General features: G+C 54.0%; 6 protein-coding genes across 6 annotated transcripts; 3 read left to right on the top strand and 3 right to left on the bottom strand.

The window, feature by feature from the left end:
* Positions 1-2,694: 2,694 nt before the first annotated feature.
* Positions 2,695-4,241, top strand: CLUP02_01064 (pumilio domain-containing protein; the record flags this gene model as incomplete). Its single annotated transcript, XM_049280106.1, has 4 exons — positions 2,695-2,784; positions 2,853-3,056; positions 3,279-3,545; positions 3,801-4,241. The coding sequence occupies 4 exons, from the start codon at positions 2,695-2,697 to the stop codon at positions 4,239-4,241; spliced, it is 1,002 nt and encodes a 333-aa protein (XP_049136063.1).
* A 770-nt stretch (positions 4,242-5,011) lies between these two features.
* Positions 5,012-8,005, top strand: CLUP02_01063 (uncharacterized protein; the record flags this gene model as incomplete). Its single annotated transcript, XM_049280105.1, has 3 exons — positions 5,012-5,176; positions 5,745-6,633; positions 6,687-8,005. 3 exons carry the CDS (start codon positions 5,012-5,014, stop codon positions 8,003-8,005), a joined length of 2,373 nt encoding a protein of 790 aa, XP_049136062.1.
* Positions 8,006-8,612: 607 nt separating this feature from the next.
* On the bottom strand, positions 8,613-9,826 carry CLUP02_01062 (uncharacterized protein; the record flags this gene model as incomplete). The annotated part of the gene is made up of 8 exons (XM_049280104.1): positions 8,613-8,716; positions 8,770-8,833; positions 8,912-8,930; positions 8,989-9,093; positions 9,138-9,200; positions 9,233-9,313; positions 9,383-9,668; positions 9,751-9,826. The coding sequence occupies 8 exons, from the start codon at positions 9,824-9,826 to the stop codon at positions 8,613-8,615; spliced, it is 798 nt and encodes a 265-aa protein (XP_049136061.1).
* Positions 9,827-9,935: 109 nt separating this feature from the next.
* On the top strand, positions 9,936-11,892 carry CLUP02_01061 (uncharacterized protein; the record flags this gene model as incomplete). The annotated part of the gene is made up of 10 exons (XM_049280103.1): positions 9,936-9,998; positions 10,300-10,384; positions 10,510-10,650; positions 10,718-10,769; positions 10,943-10,985; positions 11,188-11,243; positions 11,310-11,359; positions 11,401-11,414; positions 11,476-11,598; positions 11,656-11,892. 10 exons carry the CDS (start codon positions 9,936-9,938, stop codon positions 11,890-11,892), a joined length of 864 nt encoding a protein of 287 aa, XP_049136060.1.
* Positions 11,893-12,444: 552 nt separating this feature from the next.
* CLUP02_01059 (uncharacterized protein) lies at positions 12,445-13,558 on the bottom strand (the record flags this gene model as incomplete). Its single annotated transcript, XM_049280102.1, has 3 exons — positions 12,445-12,845; positions 12,902-13,139; positions 13,205-13,558. The coding sequence occupies 3 exons, from the start codon at positions 13,556-13,558 to the stop codon at positions 12,445-12,447; spliced, it is 993 nt and encodes a 330-aa protein (XP_049136059.1).
* Positions 13,559-17,087: 3,529 nt separating this feature from the next.
* Positions 17,088-17,846, bottom strand: CLUP02_01058 (uncharacterized protein; the record flags this gene model as incomplete). Its single annotated transcript, XM_049280101.1, has 4 exons — positions 17,088-17,216; positions 17,250-17,381; positions 17,437-17,687; positions 17,777-17,846. 4 exons carry the CDS (start codon positions 17,844-17,846, stop codon positions 17,088-17,090), a joined length of 582 nt encoding a protein of 193 aa, XP_049136058.1.
* Positions 17,847-18,062: the final 216 nt, after the last annotated feature.

The following is an 18,062-nucleotide window of genomic DNA, read 5'->3' as shown; positions in this document are numbered from 1 at the left end:
AAGCCTCTGCACTTCTGACGACGTATGTAGACTCTTGGGTGTCAACGGCCAACGGAGCCTCCCTTTGACGAGCGATTTGACGTTTGGACCAGGCACAAAACGGCAGGCCTCGAATACCTTGGATGGCTAAATAAGAGCCGATGCTCTCTACGTACCCCATGTGCACATCCTATCTTGTTCGTTGGCGAACAGCCCTTGTCTGTCCACTCGGTTCAGTCGATCTTCGACGGCCATGGCACAGACGTGCGATCAGTCCTTTTTTACCTCGACGCAACTCCTCATTCCCAGAACCTGTTGCGAGCAGCAACGTGTGCTGTCAATGAAGCTCGCGGACAGCGCAACGTTGTGACAGCTGGCATGAATATCTAGATCTTTTGGCCGCACTCGTTCGATCCGGGGAAAGCACGTCGGTGTCACACAGGGCTATCCAAGTCCCGAAGAGCGATGCAACGCAGATAGTGCGCGGCACAGACGGTATGCTAGGCTCGCAGACAGAAACAAAGCTACATATTTGACAGCCCACAGCACAGGCTGCCGCTTCACCGCTCAACGAAGCATGCAGGTCCTTGGTTCGGAGCTTGCTTCGCAGCAAGAGCGAGAGCAAATCATGTACAAGGTGTTTCCCAAAGCCCCAAGCCCTACTTGGCAGATTGGCAATTCGACAAAAGTCAAGCACAGAAATGATACAAGGCGGTGACAGTCAAACCCAAGATGGGGCATCAACTCAGCGTGAGAACTTGCCGCCACAGACCTGGCAGTCTCTGCAAACTGGGTAATAGGGGATCTCGGGCCTCCTGTCAGACCGAGATAGAGTTTCCGATGCACTGGCAACAGCCATTTCTGTCGTCAACGCTCGCACAACCTTGACAAGCTTGGGTGGTGGGCCATCCGCACCGTGCTACGCTCGCAAGAGACAGCCCCTGACAGGAAAGCGGAACAAGATGGTCAACTGGGACTAGTACGGACGACCTCCGACCTGCTAGACTCGGCGGTTTCTATTGCTGTTAGTGCACCAGCCCCTCAGCAGGAGAGGAGGGGAAAAGACGAGGGGGTAAAGAGACAGAGAGACACACAGTGAGGGGGGCGGAAGGGCGTGCAATTGGGCAATGGGCCTGGAATGCTCGCTCCGTGCATGTCACGAGAGAAAAGGACAGGAGGAGAGAGAATGAAGCCAGACACGGCCGAACAAGTCAAGAGATATCGACAGACGAGTCGGTATATTGCAGCCATCGACCACTACCGATTCAACGGCAATGTCCACACGTTCTATCGTTGTACCACCGCTGCCAATACTGACTTGATGGTAACCTCTTGAGAGTCATAGAACGCCAATGGCTGACACAACCAGACTGGAGTTGTTTTAGTACCTAAGAGGTATCCCGCGAATATAGAGTGCAACCACATCTGCGGGCTTGCCCTCCAGTCTTGCCGCTGCTCCTGGGCGCGGGAGGGTTTTGAACAGGGTTCGCAAGACCGCCCCTCGCCTCCCACTGGCTGTTTTGCCCTTTTGGGAACTTTATGGGAAGAGGAATTGCGAAAGCCCAAGCTGCGCTGCGTCAGATTCAAGAGCCACCACCACCACCACCACCACCACCATCCACCACCCACACCCACACACACGCCAGCACACCCGTCGAGCATCAACCACATGCACACGCACCGCGGCTACCCTAGCTGCCTACCTACTCTATGTACAGTGCAAGCTTGACGCTGTCCAGACTTTGTACCTGCTCTGAGTACCCGCAACTCTCCTCCCGACCTGGCCAGGTACGGCGCGCGAAGGACTGGACGCTACCTTGACAAGGACAGGGCAAGGTGTGGTAACGCAATACGGCGCAGGGTACTTTGTCTCCCCTTGGCCTCCAGCCAGTCTCTGAGCGGGAGAGAGAGGAACGAGGGGCTTTCTCGTCACTTGAGAGTGTCCGTATGGTAGTTACGGATAGTCAGTAATTACCTACGGTACGGAGGAAGTCCTTCGCATCACAGTCCCTACGGATATCCTTCGCGGACTGAGCAGGGGTTCTTTCGGTACCAAAGCAAACCACCCCTCCGACTTGCAAAGCCGCCCTGGCCTGGCACCTGGTTAGCGAGTGAGATGTGGTGGTTCCTGTCTGTGGTTCCTCTCTCGATGTGGCCCCCGTCAAACTGGGCACCCCCGTCGTTGGCGCAGGGGTATCTTGGGCCGCCGGCTGGCCTGCCACGCCCTCTCAACCGTGCTTGTCTCCCACACCTGAAAATCGCTACATTACCTTCTTATGCTCCGAGCCTGCTCTTTTCGTTTCTCCCCACGTTGGTCGTCGGTTTCCTACCCAGTTCTCTTTCTGTACACCATCTCGTGTGTCCGTGTATTCCAAAACCCTCTTCAACTTGTCGCTCCTGGCTCTCCAGGGCGCGGCGTGTGAATTTTATCTGAGTGTATACTCTGTACTGCACCGGGGAAGAATACCACGGGAGAAAAAAAAACCAGGTACGTTCCAGTTCTTTTGTTCTCTTTGTGCTTGGCTGGTCGCCGTATCACACCCGCATCTATGTGTGGTAGAGCTCGTCGATTGTGGGAGCAACTGCGCCGTGGCGGCAAGAAACACATTACACACAACGCAAACACGAGGAGAGAGAGAACCAGAGAGGAAACAACACTTGCGGCTGCCCTTTGTACAGTTATGCCACCAAATCAGCGAGTCAACTCAGTCGGACATGGTAATGCGCTCCCAGAGGCTTCTCGACATCCCAAAGCACAACATCGCAAAGCTGGATGCCAGGCCCGAACGGAAAGGGGAACAAGAGGTAGGGATGCTCGGCAGAAGCTGGAGAGGCAACGACAACGGCAGTGACGGTTTCGGACCGCGATCCAGAGGCCCAAGAAGAGACAGGAGTTGCAAGGCGAGACATTCGAGTCTCACTCAGGCTGCCCAGCTTCAGCTGCTGCCATGCGTCCACTGCCATCATTCTCCTTGTCTCTTCAGCGCTTCACCGACCGCCGCCCGCATTTGGAGAAGGCCAGGACCAAGACCAGGACCAAGAGGGAACCCCCGGACCAGCACCACCAAACTTCGCCAGTTCCGCACCCCGCCTCCAATTTCCCTTGTTTCCAGAATCACGAAACTCTCGCTCTGTTCTGTTGTTTCTTGCCGCCATGGGCGTCACACGCAACCTCATCTACCACATTCTTTGATGCTGCCGCCGCTGCCTTTTCGCCGCAACAAAACCCTCTACATGTTCATTTTGCTGACCGCCGGCCTTGCTTGATGCCAGCAGTATATAGAAACCGCAGCCACTAGGCCTCTTTGCGCCGTGTACGAATTGTTGGAATAAGCCGAATCATGGACGAGCTGCGCTTCCGATCTCAACAGTCGCCCCGTAACGAGTCCACGATGAACACACTTGTCTCACCTCCGCGGAACGTCCGCCTCCCGCAGCCTGTTCAGGCCCACGATGGGCGAGGTGCCCTGCCTCGCCGCTTCACCACGGATTCGGGGCGTGTACCAACATTGTCTTCAATCACCGGTCAGCGCGGCCCTGACCTTGGTGGCCCTGATTATAACAACGTACGTCTCTTATCCACGAGTGGAATGCTATCCCGTTGCGTTCCACGCGCAATTCTTCATTCGCCATCGTGCGCTGTGCTCCGTAAGAATGCGACTGACATTGTCTTGTCCAGACTTTCCACAAAGTTCAATTGGTATGTGGGCTTCCGCCATTTCGCTGTAGAATCTCGTTAGCGGCAGGACCATCACCACAAGCAGACACTGCAAGGTTGATACACACAGTAAAGGAGAAAGGTTATTAACTGCGTGGTCTAGATTGAGAAGAAGAAGATCGAATATGAGAGACTGCGCGAGCAGAGACGTCGCTTCGAGATGGAGATGCAGAAGCTGGAGCAGGCCCAGCGTCGCGAGGAGATGGAGCTTGCAAAGATGCAAGACGACCTCCGCCAGGGTCACCAATCGGAGCCTACGACGCCGCCCGAATACCATGAATCGTCCGGCTTCCCCACGATGTTCTCGCGCCCCAACCGCTACTCGACTTCGAGCTTGACCTCGCCTCCCGGTCTCTTCAACCGTCCCGGCCGCTCGGGCTCGCAGCTCACTTCGCCGCACTCCACGGTGATGCAGTCCCGCTTCACCTTTGACGACCATTTGCCATCCCGATCCGTGCCGGGATCTCGCAGAAACAGCGACGAGGACGAAAAGGAGGAGGCAGTTCGCCAAGATCCGACTAGTCATCGATCTTCCAACGCGTAAGTGCAGTAATCCGTATAGTGTGACCAGTATGTTTGCTTCTTGGACAAGTCTCTGGATGAGTATCACAACATAAGGTAGCGAATGCCGGTAAAGCTGTTTTGTCGACGTTTGGCAAGGTCTGGTACTGTTGGAAAGAAACGAACGACGGCAATGGGGCCCCTTAAGTTGGTTTTCAAGGGCCGCTCTTGCCTTGGATGGGAAGAGTTCTTTCCTTGAGATGGGCGAGAGCTCCTTCCCTCGATCCCATCCCTCTGGATCTTCTAAATCCTCACCCCACTCGTCGATAAAACAGCGATCTCGAGCAGCCAGCGGCCTCATCTTCGACCATTCCACACCCACACCACCACACACTTTACGCACCACACCCTCACAGTCTCACACATCTATCGACCAAACAACAATAACTTATCCTTTCAAGTTACACCATAAAACATTGCGCACCTGGTCTTGCGTCTTTACACCACGCCTTAACGACGTTCAAATCCTTTGTTCCAATTTCACAAATCGCACCTGCCTCTCGAACGCTTCTGACAAAAGAACGCTCGTGCTGGTTTTCGAAAGCTCCGTTCAAATCGACCGCCGAGGAATCTTGGAAGGCCTTCCCGTTTTCTTCCATTTTCCTTCGTTTCGTTTCTTCTCGAAGCAGAACAACCGACAACCCAAGACTTGCCCAAGAAGAGGAACATACTTACCGCACAGCAAGCAAACCTCTACCAATTTGAGCAATGGCTGACACTGGAATTCCCAACGATAGCTACAACCGCTACTCGATGCCGGTCACGCGCTCTCGCACTGGTCTCTACGGCGCCGACCTCGACCAGACTGGCACTGCTCGCTTCCTCTTTGGCGAGGAGGACGCTTCTGGCGAGAACAAGTACGGCCAGGCCAACGGCGACGACAACTTCCCTACTCTGGTTCGCCAGAACGATCAAATGGTATGTCTGCGCATTTTGTTTCTTCACATTCATACCATCTCTCTCTTTCTCTCTCTATTCACTTTCTCATGACCTATTTTACCCTATTGCCCTATTACCCTATTCAATGCACGAGCAAGCTGGTGCCTATGGTTCTTCTGCCTGCTCAGCAAGAAGAAAAAGGCCCACATGTTTATTTTGCCCATGAGTGGTGAAGTGCCACGTTCCGAACCTCGCGGCCGGGAAGGTGCGAGCCGCAAGCAACCGCACCTACTGCAGCTGCAGCTTGCTTCAACTTCACCTCCTGTCCGTCAGATTCACCCCGCACACCTTGGTCAAAATTTACACTCCGCCCTTTTTTTGCCCTCTTCTTTTTTGTCTTCTTTCCTGATTCCACCCGTGGATGCGAGTGAAAAACAAAGAGGAGGAGCAGAATACCCCCATATCCGTCCCCCTTCCTTTTCTGTCCGTTTACCGCTTGCTCCTTCCTCCCGCCAAGGTCAGAGTTTTGCAGGGAAAATACTGTCGACACAAACCTTCGAACTTGTCAGCCTCCGATCAACTGTTGACAATTGTTTGCGTCGTATAGCTCTCTGCATCATCCGCTGCCCTTGACCTTGCCCTGTCTCCCTCGCCCGCTCCTGACGCGCCGTCCTCCCATGGTTGGGGCAATATTAACCGTCACCGAACCCAACAGAGCTTGTCTGCTATCAACACGTCTTCGCTTAACGGAGCTTCATCTTCTGGAGAAATCGGCAAGCGTTCCTCAGTCCGCCACTCGCTCGACTTGAAGTTCTTCCCGGACGCTCCCTCCGACAACCAGGCTTCCATCGTCTCTCCTCCCGGCAACCACCCCGGTAACCACATCATGGCTACTCCTCCCAAGTTGCAGAGCTCCTTCTCTGCCAACGATGTGCCTACCGTCAAGAGCACTACCAACGGCGGCCCTGTCACCAACAACCACGCCCAGCAGCATTTCCACAACCACAATGCCAGCATCGGTCGCATTCCCGCTGGCGCTGTCCCCGGCCGCCATAGCCGCGAGCTGTCCAACGACAACAACATGGGCGGCCCTCGCGAGCAGGCTGGTTCTTATCCTTCCATCCAGTCGGCTCTTCAGGCCAATGCCGCTCCTTTCGGTCCTAATGCTCCGGGTCAAGGCTTCCCTCACACCTCTCAGGGCAACCAGACTCCCAACGGTACCGCCACTGCTGGCCCGAACAACGCCTACGGTGGATTCTACCCGAGCGGCTACGTCTCGCCCAACAACAACGGCGGTCCTCCCCCCGCATCTGGCCCTGGCCCCTACGGCGTCCCTCTCTTGGCCATGAGCATGCAGAACATGAACCTCAATGGCAACAACAACATGTACCCTGCTCAGAACTACGCTGGCTATGGCGCTCTGTACAACCCTCAGCCTCAGCCCCGTGATAGCCAGGCTCGTGTCATTCAACATCGCCGCCAGATGGACAATGAAGGTAAGCTACATGATCAGTCTCATAATATGTACACATTACTGATATCTGCCTAGCCATGTCGCGCTACAACGGTCTCGCTCTTGAGAATGTTGGCGGCCAGATCTATGACCTTTGCAAGGACCAGCACGGCTGCCGCTATCTGCAAAAGAAGCTCGAGGAGCGCAACCCGGAGCAGGTCCACATGATCTGGCTGGAGACCAACCAGCACGCCATTGAACTCATGACTGATCCTTTTGGCAACTATCTTTGCCAGAAGCTGCTGGAGTACTGTAACGACGATGAGCGCACTGTGCTCATCCAGAACGCCGCCGTCGACATGGTTCGCATCGCCCTCAACCAGCACGGTACCCGTGCTCTTCAGAAGATGATTGAGTTTGTTACTACTCCGACCCAGATTGAGATGATCATCAACGCCCTTCGCTTTCAGGTCGTTGAGCTCATCCAGGACCTCAACGGCAACCATGTCATCCAGAAGTGTCTCAACAAGCTCAGCGCTCAGGATGCGCAGTTCATCTTCGACGCCGTCGGCACCAACTGCGTTGATGTTGGCACTCACCGTCACGGTTGCTGCGTTCTCCAGCGCTGCATTGACCACGCGTCTGGGGAGCAGAAGGTCTGGCTGATTGCCAAGATCACCGAGCATGCCCCAATTCTTGTGCAGGATCCCTTCGGCAACTACGTTGTCCAGTACATCATCGACCTGAACGAGCCCTCCTTCACTGAGCCGATTGTGCGTATGTTCCAGAACCGCATCGGCCAGCTCTCCCGCCACAAGTTCAGCTCCAACGTCATCGAGAAGTGCCTTCGTTGCTCCCAGGAGCCTTCCCGCGAGATGATCGTCGACGAGCTCCTGAACCCCGGCGAGATCGAGAGACTGCTCCGCGACTCATATGCCAACTACGTCATCCAGACCGCCCTCGAGTATGCTCCTCCTGCCAGCAAGTATCGCTTGGTGGATGCCATCCGCCCCATCCTGCCTTCCATTCGGTCCACTCCCTATGGTCGTCGCATTCAGGCCAAGATCCAGGCCTTTGAGGGACGTGGCAGTGCTACCTCGAGCGGTCAGGTTACTCCCGCGGATCCCACTCAAGGCCAGATTCCTCTGCGTCCGGGCCACAACCGCGCCATGTCTAACAACACCTCCATCATCGCCCCTGGCGGTGCCTTTGGCAATGGTCTGAATGGTGGTCTCAATGGCGGTAGTATGGCTCCTCGTGGCAACCAAGCCAACTACCCCACGACCAACAACGTCACTGTTCCGCCCCCCGCTCCCCAGAACCAGCGCGTTCAGCAGTTTGGCTACAATGGCCAGCAGCGCACCAACGGTGGCGCCGCCGCTGACGCCGCTGCAGGCGAGTCTCAGTGGCTGTAATTGTATTCGACGCGTTGTCGACCATTTCAGCCCGTTGAGATTCGATTCCAATGGTACGAAATGTTGCCCGGGTATTCGACAACGAACATAATGGTGGCATGATGCTTTCCGCGTAACGGTTTTCTTTCGACACAGCACGGCGGCTACGCAGCAACGACTTGACGATCTTTTTCCTTTTCCCTGTCTGTGCAAACACCACAAATCATCCTCCAACCAACATACAACAGCGCAATCCACCAAACCTCTTCATCCGTCGAGCACGGCGGTCCTTGCACCCGGTTGCAAGGCCTGCTTTGTGTGTACACTATGGATTCGGGCAGCGCATCAGTGTCCACCCTTCGGCATTTGCAGCGCAGACATAAGAATCGCATTCTGCTTCTCGGCAGCCGTCACCAGATCGGGCGGAGCCTTCAATAAGGCTTGTACTTGATTCGATGCCAACATCGACATAGACGAACGCTTTCCTTGCTTTCAGTTTCTTTTATTTTTTCACCGCGATTTCTCATTTCCGTCACTTTTTTTTTTCATTCTCGACGCTCGTTCGCCAGGGTCAACTAGTGACCCTTGGCATCATGATTGGATCGGACTCACGACAACAACATTGGCATTATTCCTTTGACGATACGCCAGTCACGAAGCTGATCATGAGACGCGCAACGATTTCGGGAAGACTTGAGTTTCTTCCCTTACGAACGATGGCATTTCGGTGTACTACGGGCCACCTTAGCCTTGCGAACCTCCACTCGAGCGTTTCTACAACCCACGAAACGGTCCGACAAGATTATACAGGAGATACCTGATTGCGCACGCATTGCATAGGGGCCAACACTGAGACATGACAGCATCGGAGGCAGTTTTTTTTTTCTTTTCTTTTTTCTTTTTCCTCTTCTCGCATGCAGTTGGCACATCGTTTCGTCCTTTCAACCTGGACCACTCAGTATGACACCCAGACCTCTCATGGCTTATCTGAATTGGGAGAATACAACATCGATAAAACGGGGATATTCATCAAGAGCTCATGGGCTCTCATATTTTGGGGGGGTTTTTGGAGAGATTCGATTTGGCCTTCTGGAGATTGGAGAAGGTTTCTTGTGTGTGTAAGAGAACTCTAGGGATGAAAATTGGGCGTTACCTTTGCTTTTTCTGGCCGGCGGAGAACAAGACGTGTTTGGTGAGGCTCTTGGCTCGACTTGCTCTTATGCTTCTCAGCAAATGCCCACGACACACCCTCCGACCGCGCGCATGTAACTAGGCAGATAATTCGAGACAAAGATCTTGACTTTTAAGTTTTGCGGTGTTTCTTGACGTCTTCGTGATGTGTGTCACCATGCTGACCACTAAAAAGGAGTTGTTGGTGTTACTAATTTTGGCTCGTACCTTTGAGTGAAAGCCCTCCTGAATGGTACGCTGATGCCCAGAAGCGCAATGTGCGACACAATCGAAGAGGGAGGCCTGCGATCGGATGGAGCATGTGAAGTGACCGAGAGTCGAAACAGCCGCTCCTGATTGGTCAAAGTCGGACCGTCCCCCCCCCAAGAGCGCAAGTTCCAGAACGTTTGGTCCGGGTCGAGGTGGTCCCACACCAGTTCCCATTCACTGAGAGAGTCCAGGCGGGAGTGGGAAGTGAATGGAGGGGTTGCAGAGCGCTGACGGCGGGGCTGTGCTGGGTGCGGCGTTGCGGCAAACCTCGCGGTCGCCCTGGCTGGCAACCAATTAAAAAAAGAGTTCGAGGCCGAACCTCTGACCGCAATTTTTCCCTTTAAACCTTGCGTCGTTCAGCCTCTCTTTTTCCTCGTCTGACAACCATCGTAAGCCCTCCATTTCACGTTCAACTGCGGAAACTACCCACGTCTGCGACTATTCGCAACCGTCTCCCGAGCTCGCACCTCGAATACTAGAAGATTCATCACCTACCGTACATACACCGAAAATGACCCGTGGCAACCAGCGCGACAAGGCCCGTGAGGCTGCTCAGAAGAAGGCTGCTTCTCAGGTGAGATTTCCTGTCTCGTTCTCCCCGTTCGGTTCACCACCCCCGGCGGCCTTGGCAGCCTACGGGCAGGAAAACTATTAGCTCCTCATTTGGATATGCTAGACGTAGGGGAGGGATTCTGAGTGTACTGGCACCCCGAAAAAGGGGCCGCGTGCCCATGAGGCGTAAGGACTGATTGTGGTGGGGGCGGGGCAGTCGGTGTCAGCAGGTGCGAGAAAGGGAACTTGACGCGCAGATCGTTCGAATAACATCATTGAGGATTTGGACGAGCAAAGATGGCTGACAGATGTGAATTTTACAGAAGAAGGGAAACTCCATGAGCGGCACGGAGATGCAGCGTGCAAAGGAGTCTGCTGCTGAGATTATGCGGCAGAAGCAGGCCAACGGTGAGTCACTTCTTTTTTTCTGTTCAAGTCGTTATTCCCACGACCGTCTCTCGATCTCGAGATAGCGTAAACGCAGGAGAAAGGGAGGGGGGGGGGGGGCTCAGTGTCAGTTCTGACCGGCCGAGTCACTTTCACTTCTTCCTCCCCTTCTCGATGTGGTCTCGAAGGTGCCCTACCGGGGTTGATGGAAAGCCTCACTCTCGGGCAGTCACTATCGGTGGTGAGGGCTGTAATGGGCAACGGAGATCAGGGTGGGAAAGACAGGAGTGACGAAGACTGAAACGAATCACTTCTATGGAGTATAGTATGCTGACGATGTAATTCAAAGCTGAGGCCAAGAAGGCAGCAGAGGCAGCAGGAGGGTCGAAAAAGAAATAGAAGCAGCGTGAGAGAATAGAGGGTGGCGGCGGAGAGAGGCCATATTGGAATGGAATTTCTCTTTCTACTCCATCTGTCTCACCTCTGGTCTTCGTCTTACGCTCGGGTTCTCAAGCTTCTCAGGAATCTCCCTCTCACATGAAGGTAGACCAAACTAGTGAGATGAGACAGCAGATGTAGAGGAAGACAGGAGCAGGAGCAGAGGAGTATGGAGTTTCTCAACGTCAGCCCCTTTTTCCAAAGCGCAGAAGGGAAGGAAGAAACTTATCAATGAACGGCGAAATGGAAATTCATAAACAGGGGGTGTTTTTTTTTTCCCCCTTATACTGTAGTTAAAGCGATGGAGGTTGCATTCGTTCAGCATGGAGAGACGGCGTGAAATATCAGAACAAATGGAAATCTCAAATGACTTGCAACCAAAAAAGTACTCGGTCAATTGCAGAGAACGAAGTATGACGAACCGCGAGAGGGCCGCAGTTTCGTCAACTACTCGAACGATACAAAAACCGCTCTGCAGATAGAGACAAACAGACACATCTCCGGCAAGTCTTGCTAGTACTGGTAGACTGGTCTCTCTCGAGAGCAACCAGGCTCTCGGTAAATGAACTCGCATCCAAACCACTTCAAACGAATCCAAGGGCCAAACGCCACCGTCCGTTCACCACACATTCATCTCAACAATTCTCGACATCTCACTCTCTCTCTCTCCTCAGTCAAAGATCCTGCCTGACAAGCATACGAATGACAGATGCACAGACACGGGCCTATCCCCCGGCCAAAACTTCCCGTGGATCGATCAAGCATCCCAGACCTCGACTCGAGTTGACAGTGACGTGGTGCGGGATCACGAATGGCATAGTGAGGTGCATCAATTCCCGGGATGACGGGAATAGACACACGGCAGACACGGCTACCTGATCGACTTCCACACACCCTTTCGGTCTTTCCTCTCAGGTCTCTCTCTGGTTTTTCATCGGCGCTTATCAGGCACACTGACGGACGATCAAACCGGGTTGACCTCACGAGTCACGAGCCGGATCAGAAATTCCCCCGAGCCTGTCTTGCAAGTTGCCGGGCACTTTCTTAGGCGTTGGCTCTCCCCTCTCCCCTCCCACCCTGAGTCTTTATGATTCCTCTTACTAGCCGAATAATAGTAGTTTCGAATAGTCCAACTTTGAGCATCACGCGAAGAACAATGACGGAGAACACTGAAGCTGTGATCATTCATCATCCATTTATTTGATTCCTTATTAAGCGGTTGCGAACAAAAAAATGGTGTTTTTCCATCCAGGAAATACGAGCCAGTCATACATCTGTAATTATCCCCTAAACCCTTCATCATCCCCATCGCCTCTTTTCCTTCCCTACACAAGGGGAGCGGGCTCAACCCATGCCGGAACACGTGGAAAAAGAGTACCTTCTACCTGCTCTTTTTATGTCTCCACAACCACCAAAGAGAAATCTACATGATGAAAAAAAAATGAAAAAAGAGAAAAAGGTCGTGATATGACGGGTTCCCCTAAAGGTGTGTATCGTGACAACAACTCCGGATATGTGGTATCGTTCCCAGCGGAGTGGGCAAAAAACAAGTTCTCTTTTCCCAGAGGCGTAAATAAAAATGGGATTACTAAAGAAGGCGGATTACGTTCACCGTAAAGATGATTGGAACCGTAGTATCCTCTTTATGCCTCCATCATGGCCATGGGGAGAGATCCTGCCATGCCGCCGAAAGAGCCGACGCCTTGTGCTCCAACTGCGGGGAAAGATCCCGAAGAGCAGGTAACGGAGCACACGCAAGCACCGGCGCCGTTGATCTGTCCAGTGCCCTGCTGGATCTCGCCACCGGCAGCAGGGGCGGCAGGAGCAGCGGGGTTGGCGGCAGGGGGAGCGGCGGCGGGAGCAGAGGCGGCAGGGGCAGCGGGAGCAGCAGCGGGAGGAGTGCCTCCGGTGATGGCACCGCCGGCACCCTTGCCCTTCTGGGCAATGGCCATCGACTGGAACATGGCCTGAGTCTTAGCGGCGGTAGGGTTGATGGAGAAGGTCATGCCCTTTCCGCAGTGGTTGGCCTGAGCGCAGTAGAACCCTGGGAGCGCGTTTTAGTAAGAGTGAGAGGCTACACACAGGAGCAAGAGGACTTACACAAAGGCTCAGAGACCATGACTTGCATGGCAACCTGGGGAGGGGGGCTGACGGAGTTGTTGGGGTTGGCCATGAAGCCAGAGTTCATGCCACCAGCCAAGGGATCGCAGGGCGTCGCGAAGGCGGACTGGGTAGCAGTGTGGTTCTGGCTCATGAAGGTGAAGACAACCATGTCGCCGACATTGGCCTTGATCTGATCGGGAACGAAGACGAGACCAGCGGCACCGCCAACCATGACCTGCGAGGGTGTTAGTGGTGACGATTTCGCTTACAGAGCTAAGCTCCAACTTGTGTGTTACTGACCTGGTGAGTCTGCTGAGCAGCCGGGGGCGCGGCCGGGGGAGCGGCGGGAGGAGCAGCGGGGGCGGCAGGAGGGGCGGCAGCGGGAGGAGCGGCTGCACCACCGGCGGGAGGGTTGATGTTGATCGTAGGGGCTCCGGCACCCGGGTTTGCCCAAATGATGATAACCTCGGTGACCTGGCTGTTGGAGACTCCGAACCCAGTCATGCCTGCGGGGAGGCCAGCGATCTGTCCAGCTTGAGCCTGTCCCTTTTCGCCCTTCTTGTGACCATCTCTACGGACGGGGTAGTGGTTGCGGACCGACTTGGCGGAGGCCATGACGGCGGCGGAGAGAGCTAACACTGCGGAGAACTTCATATTGACTGTTTAGATGTTGTCGTCGGTGTCGATTAGGGTGACCTTTTCTTTTCGTTTGTCGAGGATGATGCGACTTATAGTTGCCTCCTCTTTTCTCTTTTTAATTCTCTTCTCTGAAGATTTGGTAGTTGGCGAGACTGCTAGAGCCTGGCTAGAAAGTCGAAAGGGAATAAAAGGGTTTAGTTATAGCTGGATGGCTTTAATGGCGAGGGCCTGCTCGTGACGAAGAAGAGTGAACACGGAACCGAAAAGAGAACGAAAGTCACACAGGGAATGAGTGAAGACAGGCGGATGAAGAAGAGATGGGGGAGAAGAAACAGAAACCTCTCTGATGGCGAGGATGAGGGGGGAGGAGGAGAGCTTAAATCGAGCGAGACTCGGATAGCATGAGGAGCGCGAGCCACGTCGCATTATCGGTTCGTTATCCCATGTCAAGGGCCAAGGTACTTTGAGTAGGATACTAGGAAAATACTCTACTGCGTGTGGTACGGAGTATGGTCATGGCAGGGCATGACATGGGACAGCCCCTTCCCGGCCGCAACATCGACCTCGACGAAACAGGACGAGAAAATCTTCCGCCAGCCCGTCCTTGGGACGTGTTGGAAAGGCACCAAGCACTTTGGACCCCGGTCATGCAAGCCAAGTGCAGCCAAGCAACGCCTCCGGGGGTCCTTCGTGTGCAGAAGGGGGGGTGGGGGAGGGGAGAGGGCGAGAGGCAACGAGGATGGAGATAGAGCAGGGTTCTGGTGCGTGTAAGACGAGGTGTCTTTGGGCGGTTTGTTGCTCGGGGATGCAGCGTCCGATTAAGCACATGAAGCACAGGCCCACGGCGGCATTGCCATCCCAAGCTTGGAGCAAATTAAGAACAAAAAGCCAAGACGATATGGGTGGAGAGTGAGTGGTGGTACGAAGTGTCGTAGTAGGGGTAGTAAGGTTCAGGGTTGGGAGGAACAGGAACAGGAAGCAGGGGTGTCTACGTTGCGAACGGATGGATGACGGAGAGACGATAGACGACCTAAAGAGAGAGAGAGAGAGAGCGCGCTCAAGAGTGCCCAGCGCACGAACGGGAACGAGGAGACAGAAGCAGGGATAGTAGAGACGACGATGATGCTGCCAACGGAGCCGCAGTCGTGCAGGTGAGGAGCTTGGTGTGCCATCAACAGGGAGGTGGGCTGTCTTGTCTCGTCTCGTAACTGTCGTTGAACATGGTGAAGTCACTTGACTAGGATGTGACTAGGTATAACGGATAGAATGAGTGAGCGAGCGAGTGCGAGTAACCTTGACTCCAGCCAGAAATCCCGCAGTGATCTATTAACATGACTGTGTGATTAGTGAGTGAGGCCCTGTAATGTGGTGGTACACGGGAAGAATGGTCAGTGACTCGGAAGGGACTCGAGGAAGAGAATGGATGGAAAAGTCGGATGCCATGACAGCTCCAGCTTGGTTGAGACGGCACGCAGTTGCGCTAGCGCTGCGAAGGAGCAGTGTGCGGTCGAGGAGGCGGGAGCTGTGACAGAATCGTCTCGAGTCGTGTTTTGGCATCTCGCTAAGTGGCTCCCCCCCGGCCGATATTCCGAACACGGCACTCGCTCGGACCCTGGGCGATGGGACGTCCCTTTTTTGCATACAGAGAGTATCCGTCCAGATGCCACAATTTGTGCTGGGCATGGCCTAGAAAAGGGGAGGCCTCTCGACAAAGTGAGTGAGAGTGTCATGAATTAGCGAATTTGTGACATTTGAATACCGAGAGGTTGATGATGATGTAAGGAAGGAATCGTGACAAGAAGAATGTACCTAATTGACCAAACAAAGTCCGAGATGTACTCCGTACCTTAGGTACCTTCCGTGCCTTCCAAGAAATGTCAACCAGATAAGGTAGAGAGATAGATTAACTGATCTCAGCAAGACCCTCCTTCCCCCATTGCACCAAACAAATTGCGAAGTAGAATTGCCCGATGTGCTTGTCACTTGTCATTGCCAATTTGGAAGGCTTGTCTCTTTCTTCCTTCCCCGAGGTTCAGGTTCTTCATTAGATACCTACCTAACCTTACGCAAATTAACCCTCCCGCTGTCTTGGGGTGTGCTAAACCTTAATGCAGCCAATTAAGGTGGTTGGACCGTCGAATTGCCCCCTGACAAGACATTTTAGCTGCCGGAGCCACGGGATGGCGTCCCCACCTGCTCAACTCCTCGGTCTCCTTCCCTCCACTTTCCTTCCCCCGTTTTCCACTTTTCCTTCCTCTTTCCTGCATCCCGAGTTGGCGAGTTCCTCATCTGCCACACCGTTCCTGCAGGTACCGAGACACAATACAACTCTACCCATCAACCTTATACCTTTTTTTCTTATTCGTAAGGTACTCCCCCCGTGTTCCCTCTCCAGTGCCAGGCACGAACCCGTTTTTTAGCGCTGCCGCCCTCAAAATACGTATCTTTCTCCTTGAGTCTGGTGAGATGCAGTTGCTGGCATCTCATCAGGGTCAAGTTCCTATGTAGATAGAGATACTTGTTGAGTCGTTGCTGCTGGACATGTCAAATTCCGGGAACTAGGTCAAGCAGGTCCCATCGTCTTCACACGTGCCAAGGTACATTCCCCATTAGCATTGCCACTCCTGCCTTCTGGGTTCCTCAAGCCTCTCCGTACCTTTACCGTAAGTACTAGGCAAGGTCGTATACGGATATCGCTGTGCGATTTGCAACGCCATCATCCCGCACCATCTCGGTTTTCGGCTTCTTTGGCACCAGCCTCAGGCTCAAGCGGCCTTCTCCCCATCTGCCCGCAGTCCCGGCATGAGTCGTCACGGATAGCAAGGCATCGCAAGAACCAGGCGTGCCAGCGTCTCCAAGCACCTTGATGCTGGGCGTACAGCCGCCTCAAACAGCCAATGAAGACTTTGAAACAAGCCCCCTCTCCCTCTCCCCTCTTCCCCCTTTGCCTTGCTACCTTACCTACCTTATCCTCTTTTCATCGTGTCTTTTGGTCACGGGCAACTCTCCTCCCGGTCCACACTCCAAGACTTGTCCAAGACTTCTCTGTTGCAACTAGCAAGAGAGCCCACACACACTCACAGACATTCGGCCATTCAGATAGACACGGCCCAATCCAGTCTTGCCGTCATCCAGTCCTCCAACCAACTTTGCTCATCTCACCCGCCATTGTCAGCCGCCACACACTGCTACTGCTACGCCTACCTTACGACGGACCCTACCACTCCTCCGTCCCATCCATGATCCCAACTTCCAAGACAACCACAAATACATCCATGTGCCCTGTTCTTATCCAACGAGCATCGTGAACCATCCTAACCGACCGCTCCTACACTATCTGCTCCTATAGGACTTTGGTGCAACCATCAGCCTTGTCTTGACACAGGTCCACCGACAGCGCTAGACATCGGCTTATTCTCCTTCCAGCACTGCCATCATACCATCATCCCGTCATTTCTAGGCCCGAGTCGCAAGGAGACTGACTGTGCACAATACCGTCGATACACCACTTGGCGCAGCCTTCCTTCCGCCGGTACTTGTCATGTCAAGATCCATCTCCGGGTGCGGCCTGCCTGTGGTACTGCTTGCTGCTAAGTGGCTCGGTCAGCCTGACGTACGTATACAGCGCATCGCCAGCCTGCTCGGGCATGGGCCGAAAGAAGGCATCGGCCTCCTGTCAAGCCCAACCTAATCCTATCCGTCGTACCCGCGCCGTGTGATCCACTGCATCGCTCATTTCGGGATGGACGTCCGTCTTTTGCAACATGACTCCGGTCCGGAGGATCTCCACGCTCATTGTGTAAACCTTCTGGATAGAGCGGCTCAGGAAAGCGCCATCCTGCCATGAACAATTGGCGCACCAAGCACATGCAGATTCTCGAGCAACACTTCACCGACAGGGGAAACAAATTGGCCGGAAGTCGGCCCATGATAATATGTACGGCTACGCGAGTCCAGTCTGAAAACATCCGGATGGGTCTTGACTCTTGAATTGTCGAGGCCGCGGATCGGTGGAACATTGCAACTCCACGTTTCCATCCAATACCTTTCGACTTGTTTCCGATCGCAACCCTACAGAGAGTCATCTCAACTAAATTCCCTTGGGCCGCCTTCATCATACCCAAGACCTCTTGGCCGGCCTGCGCTAAGGAGTGTCATCTCTTGTATGCCCGCCCGCGGCGTGGCGGCCTTGCCAGGAATCTCTCTGTTCAGAGACTGGTCTGGTCGCCGCACATTGCCTTGTTATCCGCCCAAGCTGCATCTGCGCGATGACGATTAAAGTAAGAAAAGCCTTGACACGCATTTTGCTGGGGCGTTGCCTCTCGGGGCGAAAGGACAGAAACAACCAAGCCTAGACCCTTCCACGGTGAAACAAAACGAACTCTTGGATAGCCGACATGATTACACTAGCTTTTTTCCCCCCTTCCTGTCGCAGTCATCATAGGTTTTATTGGGCCCGCCAGGCCAAGTTCGCCCGACCCCGACTTGGACCGCATCCTAAATTCCCCCGTCCCAAGAG

The sequence above is a fragment of the Colletotrichum lupini genome, chromosome 1 (assembly GCF_023278565.1).
Source record: "Colletotrichum lupini chromosome 1, complete sequence".
In the NCBI taxonomy this organism is placed as follows: domain Eukaryota; kingdom Fungi; phylum Ascomycota; class Sordariomycetes; order Glomerellales; family Glomerellaceae; genus Colletotrichum; species Colletotrichum lupini.
Note: the sequence above shows the minus strand (reverse complement) of the source record. Positions and strands in the feature narration are given on the sequence as shown.